We start from the raw sequence: 11,943 nt of genomic DNA on the forward strand, positions 1-11,943 counted from the left end.
AGTCTGGAGGAAACAGTAATGACAGAGGATGATTCTTAGGGTTGATGGCCTTAAATCTTTGCAGAATTAATTGATGACATGAGGAGTCTTTGTTTAACAACTTGGACTGTTCAAACTTCAGGTGACGCTACACCTGCAGATTTTGCCCAGAGTTCAAGTTGGATCTTAAAAACAAAACAACACAAAACAAAAACATGTATTATTTTCTTAGAAAGGAAAAAAACCTTATTGAAACCACAAAGAATAATTTGATGCAGGGAGTATCTGAGCCGACCCGAGGTCACGGCTGCTGCAGTCACTTCGGTGGTGAGAGGAGTGGGTGTGTTTAGTCAAAGGATTTGACATCTGCACTTGATGTTCCACGTGTTGAATGTTGTTTTTGATTCAGAATAGAGGTTTTTTGCATTTCACATTTTAGGGTCAGACTGCATGTACAACAGCTGCGTGAGAACAATAATGAGATTTTGGAGAAGGCGCCTCAGGATCCTGGTTCTCCCAAACCGAGAGAAAGTTTTATTAAAGATCCCAAAGTTTTAACAAAGACCAACGTGTGAGCGGCTCAATAAATGATTATGAATCGTTCTGTGCAATAATGATGTATATATTTTTAATTTGAGGCTGGAAGGACATAATGTAAATGTGACATTGTTTTTCCTTTTCTTTGAGGGAAAATCACATTTGAGAGAGTAAAAACTGATCCTGATGAAAGGCTACAAAGAGGAAGCAGAACAGTTGAGAGGCTGAAGGTGAAACAGTCGACAGAGTCAAAGAAAGACTTTCTTTCCTGGGGGGCCACTGAGGGCAGAGAGGTGCAGAGAGACACTGAGAGCCAGGTTCTGAGGGCGAAGAGAAGGAGAGATAAAGGGAAACAGTGTGCGTGATGTCAGGCTGCTCTTTAGTGCTGCAAACCGGCTGCAGATGGTGGGACGAGAGGTCAGGGATGGAAATTAAGGGACAAATTCAGAACAGCAGCTGAGGGGGCGAGGTGCTGCAACCAGGCTGAGGGAAGAAGGCTGAGGGGTCAGCCTGCATACAAATTTTTTAAACAGCAATTAGAAACTCCTCCTGCTTCCAGCTCACAGCCACAGTGACGACCTGACCTCCAATCATCCTCAATTTCTTTTAGGCTCTGACTCGTCTCTGATTGGCTGTATATTATTCACAGAGCTTCCTGTTTGATCGAGCACCACGGGGCGGCGTGGCTTTATGGACAGCAGGGAGGCCAGAGGTGATGTGCACACTGACTGCACGTGGTTAATCATCCAGCACCACGAGCAAATATCTGTCCCAAACTCCCATCATTCCTGCTACAGAGCTGCGGACACCTGTCAGCGTAATGTCATTAACAACGCTTGTTAACATTACACGGATTTATTTAATGTTCATCATACATCATCTATGACAAACCATTTCAGTAAGACCCATGACTTTGAACACCACAGCACTCATGTGCTTTTACCATGAAGAAGTGAGTCAGAAATGTTTTCAAGCTGTTTCATCTGTAAAACAATTGCAAGGCCTTGTGTTAAGAGGAGCCATCAATAAAAAATAGAGTTTAATGGATTGTTGATTGAATTAAGTTGTACGACACTTAGTCAAGTTGACGTTTGCAGGTCTGACACGTTTGGCGAGCTGGCTCCCACACAGACAATACAGAGGGGAACGACTTCAGACTGATGTGCTGGAGCTTTCTCCAGAAAATGCACCTCGACACACGTGGACGACAGATCCGACACGCTGAACTTCTGAACTGAGCGCACTCATCCTGGTAACCTCCTTCTCCCCTATCAGTGCTGCTCATTCCTCCGGGGGATTTATATACTTCCCCCACCTCTAACCCTCATGCGCCTCCACAGGTCATCTCAGTAATGAGCCATGTGGTCCCCTCTGGCTCTCACTAATCAGGGATCCAAGGCCGTCCCATCCTCAGCCTGACGCCACAGCGGCAAAGCACTGAACCCAGAGTGGTTCTCTCTCTGCCATCTGGCCTCCATGCCTGGCCCTGTCTCCACTCTGCCGACGATTTATGCCCTCCTGAGGTGTTTCGCCTTTTAACTCGTACATAATTGGCCCCCAGATGCAAAAAAGATGTGGAGGCCAGTTTTTATTAGTTGCCAAGCAAAGGTCATTGTTTTTGCATTGCTCTGACTCCTCAGCATTGCCAAGGTTAGAAAGACACACTTAATGTCTGTATACCTCTACTTTAGTTACTGCAGGACAGAAAACATAAAGCTGCACATGACTGAGTGTAATCATGGAGCGCAGAGCTGAGTGAAAGCAGTGTGTGATGTGTGCAAACAAACCACATAGACTCTACTTTCTCCTACAAAGTCCTGAAATACCTTCAGTCCTGTTTTCTGTCCACAGAACCCACCTCCACCTCCGCCACCGGACATGATACGCCTGCTGCCAGGGTGCAAGAGTGAATAGGTGATATTCACAAGAAAAGCACAAGACATGACAGGAATAAGGAACTGTACGGCTTTCTGGTTGGCTGGAGCAGTCTGATTAAAGGTCTGATGTTGGTGTCAAAGTTAAAACCCAAACAGGTGATAAATACCTGTTTGGAAAGTTTGCTGCTGCTCCCTTATTCAGTACAATAGATCACTGCTTTAGTACAGCATGGTTACAGTTAAATATGTCCAATCCTACTTTTCTCATAAATCAAACAGTGTGATTCTGTACAGCTCTCAGTTATGAAGACAGATGATAAAATAACAAACTGTGTCAAGTTAAAAATATGTGTGTGGTTTTTAGCCTTTTAACTACACGTATCTATTCCTCATCTTCTCTCCTGTACCTGAAGCAGCATGACTGGCCAGGTTGTTCTTCACTTTCAACAGATGTTATTGTCATTGTTTCCTTTCAGCTGTGCACAGTTGTGCAGAGGTGTTGCTGGTGCTGCTGGTGCTGCTGCAAATGTAATTAATTCTTAATTAATAGTCTACATGATTCTGGTTCATCAAGGAACAGGTAAACACAGACAACAGGTGTATTTAATGAATTAATTCTCCACTTTGCAGGGCAGCCAGTTAAATTTCATGCTGCTTTCACACTGAGCAGTTTAATTAACCTCCGACCTCTCTGACCAACAGATGTGGAGGAGGCAGTGGATGAGAAATTAGTGGAAATTGGATGGAAAATTAAATCAGCTCAGTGAATAATTTGGCTAATCCATCACCCACTGTGTCTGGAAGTTATCAAAAGCTTGTAATCAGAGTGTGGGCTGCGTTATAAGCAAAGGACGATTTATCCTGACAGTGTTTGATCAAATCCTATAGAAATATGGTCTAAGAAAGTCCCAACGTGAGACACAGAAACACCAAAAACCTCATGGAAACCTGTCACATTAATTTGCAACTTACAAAAATGAATCGCATTAAGAAACAGAAAGTTGTGGTCTCTCATTTAATTGATTATTAGATTACAATATTAGATTGTTATTTAATTTTTTTAATCAGGCGATATCTGCAGCTTCCCCCACGCCGGTCTTTTTGGGTCCTTGACGTGGCGTTAATAAACAAAGATGGCGGAGGCATTTAGAGTTTGACTTGTTTTGAGCTTTATATTTATTTTTATCTGTAGTCAACAACCAGGATATCTCCTGTATGTATTTGATGTTGTTTTGTTTGGGATAGTTTAGATGTGAAGCTGTACCATGAGCGGCTGGGCCGGTTTTTCTGACGAGGAGTTGCGGAGGATGCAGCAGAAAGGTGACGTCTTATTGCTAATGCTAGCTAGTTAGCATGTGACGCTTCTTCGGTTAAAGTTATTCAAATTAACGTTTAGTTAATGTTTAAGCTGAATTATTTTATCTCAGATCTTTGGTAGTAATCATGACTATATGGATTCTCAGACTCAGCGGCGGCCCGCGGTCGCAAACCGGCTCCTGCCAACCGGAGCCGGCAGCAGCTACAGCGGGAGAGGGCGCTTCAGCTAGCCGCCCAGAAGAGCGCAGGACCCGCCGCACCTGCCCTTCCACCCGAGCAACAGCTCGCCAAGCCGCCGCCCAGAGAAGAGCCTCAGCCCGCGGCTCCGGCGGTGGCTCCGGCCGTCAAACAGGAGCTGAAGCAGCAACCGGGAGAGCTAAAGCAGACTGAGAAAACTCATCCCGCCGCAGAGGAGGAGGCCCCGGTGGTCAAAGAGCTGGAGAGACGTGAGGTGGAACTGTTAGTGTGGTTTGTTGTCTACACACCGCAGACTAAGTTTGGTCCTTAAATAACACGCAGACTTTCAGTAACTCAGGCTGCTTGTACACAACACTGGTCTCTGACTGGCCTTAATGTTGAGTCCCCCTGTTAATAACAGTAAGAACAGCTGCTGGTCCAGTCCAGCTGTTGCTTTCACTTTAACCTTGTTGTGTTTTCATCCATGACCCCAGACTGAACACTGCTCTGTAACCTGGCTGTGTTTAATCTGTCATTGTATTATTGAAAAGGTGTTTCTCCAATCGTATCTGGACAGACAGGCAGTGATTTAAAAGACAGTTTATTATCTGTGACCTTGTTTATTTGCTGGTTTGTCATACTCTAAAATGCATATATGTACAGACATAATTGACATTCTACAGATGCTTCACCCTTTCTTCTCTAGAACATGAGTATGATGTTATGTTCATACCTTTAAATCAAACTGCCTTTAAAATAGATCAACTTTATTAATCATCAAGTTTGTTTGTTTTTAATGTGTCTTTGAGCATAAATCTGAATGATTTTAGATCCACAGCTGTTTTCATTGAGTCATTTTGAACTAACAATGTATTTATACGTTAAATTTGTCTGATTACAGTCGAGAAAAGACACGTCTAGAGCAACTGCAGCAAGAGCAAAGAATAATCGAAGAGCAGAATAAGCGCAAGAAAGCTCTACTGGCAAAAACTATTGCTGAGAAGTAAGTACAGATGGCTTGGTATTGTTTTGAGAAACACAATAGGACCAAAACTATGAAAAAAGACAGTGAATTTAATTTATTTAAAAGTTCAATCTCCGCAGGTCCAAACAGACTCAGGCAGAGGCTGTGAAGCTCAAGAAAATCCAGAAGGAGCTGCAGGCCCTCGATGACTTGGTGTCCAATGATATCGGCATCCTGAGAGGAAAGATCGAACAGGCCAGCTGGGACTACAGTGCTGCAAGGTAGAGACACGCAGTGAGGAAATAAAATGAGAGAAGGTGATTCTGACAGGTAAATGTTGTTAGTGAGAATCGACTAGTGTGTACAGGTCTGACAGGTGTGCCAGGTTAGTATGAACCAATCCTGGTAGTATTAAAATCTGGAACTTAACAAATTAGTTTCATCTGTGCTTTTTCTTACTGTCACATTCAGCTATCTTCTCTCTGTTTTGTTGTAAGATTAGAACTTTTACACACCTCAGTTTTGGTGCTGGGGGTGGGGAAGCAGTGTTCTTCCTGGAGCCTCCTTGAAAATGGTTTTTGTTCAGTCCTGTGAAGGTAGTTTGTTCAGCCACTGTGCCTCCAGCTTTATTTTCAATAACAGGCCTGCAGTAAACAAAACCGTGAGAAGTTGTTTTGTTAACGAGACTCCAGGTAATATCCAGGATATTTACTGTAATTACTCTCATTGCAAACCCTGGAAACACTGCCCCCTGCAGGTGGTTTCCAGTTCTAAAACACAGGTTTGCTGTGTGACTCTGCTCCACCATACAGAGGTGAGACATTAATGTACTCATTTTATAATACTAGGAATGATTGGCTGAACTTCCTCAACGGGGAATCTTGAAACTTATTTTTCTGCAGCTGTTTTAAACCAGTATGTGTTAAACCTTCACAGCAGGTAGGTACAAAGATCCAGAAGGAGCTGCAGGCCCTCGATGACTTGGTGTCCAGTGTTTTAGTACGAACCAGGATCTGTGCTCACAGTGATCCAGTGAAACTCTGTGTGTGTGCGTGTGTGTTTGTGTGCGTGTGTGTGCGTGCTCCTTGTCATTACAGATGTTTGTATAATGGGAAGAAGACCTGGCCTTCACACACTCATTACACTGGACTCTGTTTTGATTATGTTGATTTCATCAGTTGTTGAGATTTCACTGAGGTACAACATGAAACCCCAAGGTGAAATTCAGCTTTTAGAAATGTTTGACATCATCTGGTTTATTGCCACACTTTCCAAACAGCATGTGGAATTCTTCACAATGAAAACAGTGTTTCTGTGTTCGGACGTTTTGTATCCTCGATGGGGCTGTGTTTCACAAGTGCCAATACTATATCTTATCCTAACAGGCAGATACCAAGATTTTATGAATTCAAAAGATGTTTTCTATTTAAAAATACATGTTTTACATTGAATAACAGGAGTTTTATCATGGTTCTGCTCAGGCAGAGCCTCCAATTGTTCATTATTGCCATTAATTAATCATTTAATTTTTCAGCTGTTTAGAAAATGCTGCACATCCCAGGTTGTCAGTCAACTTTAACATATTCATGTGCGGCTAAAAATATTTGATTTTAAAAAAGTATGAAACTCAGCAAATTAGAAAATCCTCAGATTTTAGAAGCTGGAACCATAGAACAGATTTAAACAGGTGTTGAGTTTTGTGATTTCTCTTCTTATTTATTTATCTATGTATTTGGCCTTAGAACTGTCATGTCATTGAATTTGCCTGTTCTCTTTAATACATGTCTTGGATTTGTTCTGTCTTGACTTCGTTTCTGCTGGAAGGTGCTGACATTTTGACAAGAAGCAGGTGTGACCAGATGAACATGTTTCAGAATGTGCACTCAGCATATTTGTCACATTGCTTATTATGAACAATCAAAGAATGCCCATGGGAGCACTCGGGTTTGTTACTGTAAATATTCTAAATGAAATAAAACAACCAGCAGCTTTGTTCAGCGACAGAATCAAAACAGGAGTAGACACAGTATTGTTCAGAGGGTCTGTGACAAGTTCTTTTTCATTTTATTTCATTTTTTCTTCACGTTTTGTCACAGGAAACGTTACGAGAGGGCCGAGGCAGAGTACGTGATGGCCAAGATGGACCTGCACAAGAAGACGGAGGTGAAGGAGCAGCTGACGGAGCATCTCTGTGCCATCATCCAGCAGAACGAGCTGCGTAAGGCCCACAAGCTGGAGGAGCTGATGCAGCAGCTGCAGCTTCAGGCCACTGAGGAGGAGGAGGAGGAAGAGGAGGAGAGGAGGAGAAGCTGCGTGGAGGTGCAGAAAGATGGAACAGAGGGAAAGAGTTCAGTGCAGTCATCCAAAGACTGTGCCCCCACAGAGGAAGAGACGGTGAAGGAGCAACAGGGAGGGGACGTCCAGCAGCAGGAGCAGCAGGAGCACCAGGAGCACAGCGCTGTGACTGAACAAGACTGTAAAACACTAGAAAACGGTGTTCAGAGCGAGGCTGTGGCCTCCTGATGCTCAGTCAGCTCTACAATATCTGCACAGTCACAGTTTCTCCACTGTAGGGACCAATAGAAAACACTAACAGTTCTAACAAGGAGCCCTGTCAGCCACAACTTCCTGGTTGGCACCTGTGCTGGATGTTCAGGGCTGGGTGTCTAACACCCACAGGTTTTTGGTACGGGGCATAGTGAGTGTATCCATCACTCCTGCATTTTTCAAGGTTAACCCAATTCAAACCAGTCTTCTCCAGGACATTAACACTGTTCGTCATGCTGTAGTTGCTGTGGTCGAGCATGAAGCATCGTGACTCTGCTGGTTGGCTCATTGGAAACAATCCCTCACGTGTTGTTTTAAACAAATCAGTAGTAGCTTCAGTAACGTATCAGGTGATGCTGCTAACCCCAGCTGGTGTGTTCACTGATGTGTGCACGTGGCAGCTACAGTTGGGTTTATGTTGGAGAAGGGCTGTGGTCATGGCAAACAAACAATGGTTAGAGTTGCACCACTAAAACTAGTCAGATGGGAAGATTGTGGTTCTGGTTAATAAAAAGGCCAATGTTATTAACACAACCACACACACACTCCACAGTTTCTCCATATAGAGCACAACATCCTGTGTAGGTCTGAGTGTGAATTTGTCTAATGAGGCTGTAAGTCCTACAAAACCAGATTTATGGAAACCATCAGCTACTAAAAGTTGTTGTCAAATGTCTGGTGAGATTTGTCTCATCAGTTTCCGCTTTAAATCCCAGTTGTGGGAGTTTTAGCCTGTTTTTTTTTTTTTTTTTTTTTTTTTTTTTTAGATTTTTCTGTGGACATTTCACATTTTTATTACATGAAAAAAGACGAAGGGGTAAAGGATATGGGGAAAGTATTGTTCGGACCATGGTCTTGAACCTGGAGTTAGTACTGAGCCCAGCCCTCGACACGTCTGTACCTGCAGGATCAGCAAGTATGTGGCAGCTGTTGTCCTCTAAGACACAACTCCTCTCGCAAACATGTGGTTTAACACTGAATGTAAATGATCTCACGGCAAAGGTTGAATTCTAAAGATGACTGGTTTTGATTGTTGTTGCTTTGTGGCAGGAATGAAAGATGTGTCCTGTTTACTTCCTGGCAGAAAGTCTGAGCTTCCTGCAGACAGAGCAGAGCTCCACTGGGTTTCTGTGCTGAGCGTAAATCCTGCTGTCTACAGGGCCTGGACGATCATGCGAGCTGGTGCTGGGCTTGTTCCACAAAGCTAATTCTCATCTTGTCAGTGCAGCTGAGGAGCAGCGGGCCTCCCGCGGGGTAAGATGATATCTGTTACTGTATGTAGGGATGTTTCTGCAGAGTCACACACTTTACTTTCTCCCGCTGCACATGGGACGCTGACGGCAATAATAATCTGAAGGTAAACTCCATGTGAGGCCCTGACCAAAGTCTGAGTTATTAGTTTGAGAGTTCTGAAGCTGAGTTTATTCAAATGGAGGAAATCTTTTTCAAAGGTGATATTTAGCGACACACTACATATGATGTTTTACTAAAATAAACTTTCAAACCAGCAGATTGGGTCCTCGCTTTGTTGTTGGGGGATTTGGTGAATGAGTGATGTGCAGGACTGAAGCTTGTGGTCCTGGAAGGAATTTCCACAGGAGAACACTGTGGGACTCCCGTTGCTTTTTCAAGTCGTTTTTAAAAGTGCAGTAAGTGTTTGTGTAAACCGCTCTGAGGTTTTACAGCGCTCCGGTCACATCTGGCCGTCTGAAGCAGCGGCCGTAAAAGCAGCTTTTTCAATTAGAGGGGAGGTAGAAGCTCGGAGAGGGAGAGTGACCACCGTCCCGTCTGTCGCTGCACAAGCTCCAGGGCAGCGTTTGTCCTCATGAATTTCAAATCAAGGATTTGTGTCATTAGCACTCAGCTGCACTATGAAAATAAATTCACAGGTAAAATGTTTTCAATTACATTTGTTCAGGGACAGTTTTCCTCTTTCGTGTTTCACTAATTTATCCTGCTCTCAGAAAAATGTGTAGTCCGTTTATTCAGCAGCTGTGATTACTTTACCAACAAGAAGTAAATAAGGGATTACTCTATATTTTTTTAATTTAATGCGTTTATGCACTGATGCAGTTTGAAAACACACTGATCAAATCATTTTAGTCCTGAGAGTAAAATAAATCTGCAGATCAATTTGTCAAATATTTTCTAAACTCCAGTTTCATGTTTCAGGACCGTCTCTTGGTTTAAAGACACTTGTTGGTTTAGATTTTAAAGACGAAGCTGAAATAATTCAGTTTTTTCACTCGGACTCTGTTGACTCTACTCTGCATCAGTATTTATTACCCTCTAATGTCATTTAGCCACGGAACACTGACCCGGGCCATGAAGATAATTCCACTCCTGATACTCAGAGGACATAAGAGTCGTGTTCAGGCACAGAAGCAGGTTTTCAGTCTCGGTGTGGATCTTCAGTGAAACGTTCATCGAGCTTCATTTAGCCACAGAAACTGTGTGTGCGTGTCTGTGTTTAACTGGGAATGGTAATAAGGGTCCCGGTCCTCAGAGAGAACTCCCCGGGCTGCCTGTGAAGAGAAATGTGCTCTGCATTATGGCGAAGAAAAATGAGAAGATACTGGATGCGGAGATTAACGTGTGTGCGTGAGTGTGCGTGAGTGTGCGCGCATGTGTGGAGGGTTTATAAAGTAAAGTGTGATTTATGTGGCGCTGGCGTTGCCCGACGGCTCCGCAGACCCTGAAACCCGAGAGGTCCGAGAGAGAAAAAGCAAAAAAAAAAAACAAATCTAGTTTTGCTGAAACTCTGGCCTGAACCCTGAACCCTGAACCCAGACTCGGTAGCTCCGACTGGGAACCAGAGAAAAGGATGGAGTCAGAGTCCAGGTTCAGCATTCAGGTGGTAAAAACACTGTCGAGCAAGTTGTATTTTATTTTATTTTATTTTATTTTATTTTATTTTGGGGACGAAACAATTTTTTGTCCGGGTTATTTTAGCTGCGGGATAATTAACCAAATCTCATTTAAGTTCTCAACGAGATTCAAAATTAATCTGGGCCAAAAACAGAAAATCTGATTCTTTCATCGGAAATTTTAAAGGAACTGATCGAGTTTGGCTTCAGGAAAATAAATTCAGTTTGAGTAAAATGTTTTTCTCGACGACATAAATAAAAATATTACAGTTGAACTTTTTTAAATATAAAATAATTATAATTATAATTAAAATTCAGGAATCCGCTGAATTAAAACCACTAACAAATGGCTCGACGGATCTCCACAGTCCAGCTGGATCCTGTGGTTCTGGTTCTGTTCTGCGTAAACTGCGTCTTGTTCTAACCAGGAGCAGGTTTGCAGTTTCATGTCAGACACTTCTACCTGCTTCACAGTCACAAACATCCACGTCAACTTTTCAGCAGCTTCGACTCAAACTGTCCGCTGACGCTCATGCGTCATTAGGGCGCAGAGCTGCGCCAAAACCGCAGAACGGGAGCGAAAGAGTAGGACGTTTATTTTTCCAGGCGCTTTAGGATGAAACGTCTTATCTTCGGTTCTGCCCATAATTATTTTTAAATTGTCTGATTTTTATTGGAGGCTCCTTGGACAAACGCTTTAATTGGACATTGAAAAAACACCGTCTAGGCCGTTCACCCTTTTGTTATTGTGTTATAATATTTTAGAATCAGCTTTAATTAACAAGTTTAGATGCAGGAAATTACTGATTTATGAAAAAAGAGAAAATGAAGCGTCAAGAAGGAAAATTTAACACCGGAGCCGCTCAACAGAAAATATGCCGGACGCGTGTAACTGCGATGCATTTTTAAATTAAAGTGCGCGTATTAGAAATATCCCGTATAAAGGAGGCCCAGGCCTGTATGTAAAATATTTATCTCCATAGAATATTTGGAGTAGGCCTATTTATGTGGTTCTGATAGCAGCAGGATGCAAGAGAAGCATTTGCAGCTTGAGGCGGTGGTCTGTGATCAGCTCCGGGTCCTGGAGTCCGAGATCAGACCCGCTGCAATCAGGCGCAGCGCAGGGGGAGCGTGTGTGCAGCCTGTGCTTCCCTGCACAGGATGTTAGGAGTCAACAACGAGGCCATTTACTCCCAATCAGGGAAATAAAAGAGGACAGGGGCCAAAGCGCTGCTCCGCTCAGCACCAGGGGTCAGTGGACAGCGGCCCGGCCCGGGACCAGCTTCGTCCTCGTCCTCCTCAGCCCGGGGCCACGACTACACAGAAAGAAAACACATTAGAGCAAGAGGTAGTTTTTTATTTAAATGTGACTGAGTGAAGTATTCCGACCCTCATACCACAGAAGGACTGCGTCATAATTCATATATCAGCATGTTGGACATGTTTGTTATTATTTCTGATGAGTTTAATGCTGCGCTGGTTGGAGGTTTTCATCCGAACCACTTGGTGCGGTTTGATGGGAGTTTAATGTCTCACCAAACATTTAGTGACGCATCTTATGGGTCTGATGTGAGAAACTGATTGACTGGAGCTTCAACACGCGCTCCCTCACCTGTAGGTCAGTGCTAACCAGTTTCAAGTCATATCTCAGGACACGACATATATCAACAAACTGTAT

At 43.4% G+C, this 11,943-nt stretch overlaps 1 protein-coding gene across 1 annotated transcript; it reads left to right on the top strand.

Moving 5' to 3' along the window:
* The first annotated feature begins 3,517 nt into the window (after nucleotides 1-3,517).
* Nucleotides 3,518-8,908, top strand: gorab (golgin, rab6-interacting). Its single transcript, XM_026323793.1, has 5 exons — nucleotides 3,518-3,713; nucleotides 3,857-4,169; nucleotides 4,789-4,890; nucleotides 4,992-5,132; nucleotides 6,948-8,908. The coding sequence occupies exons 1-5, from the start codon at nucleotides 3,659-3,661 to the stop codon at nucleotides 7,372-7,374; spliced, it is 1,038 nt and encodes a 345-aa protein (XP_026179578.1). The 5' UTR covers nucleotides 3,518-3,658; the 3' UTR covers nucleotides 7,375-8,908.
* Nucleotides 8,909-11,943: the final 3,035 nt, after the last annotated feature.

This window comes from Mastacembelus armatus, chromosome 4 (genome assembly GCF_900324485.2).
Source record: "Mastacembelus armatus chromosome 4, fMasArm1.2, whole genome shotgun sequence".
In the NCBI taxonomy this organism is placed as follows: Eukaryota; Metazoa; Chordata; class Actinopteri; order Synbranchiformes; family Mastacembelidae; genus Mastacembelus; species Mastacembelus armatus.

Excerpts from the sequence above, each read along its gene's own strand:
- gorab (XM_026323793.1), top strand. The coding sequence starts at position 3,659 with ATGAGCGGCTGGGCCGGTTTTTCTGACGAGGAGTTGCGGAGGATGCAG. Across the intron at positions 3,714-3,856 it reads GCGGAGGATGCAGCAGAAAG|ACTCAGCGGCGGCCCGCGGT; the intron begins GTGACGTCTTAT and ends ATGGATTCTCAG. Across the intron at positions 4,891-4,991 it reads GCAAAAACTATTGCTGAGAA|GTCCAAACAGACTCAGGCAG; the intron begins GTAAGTACAGAT and ends CAATCTCCGCAG.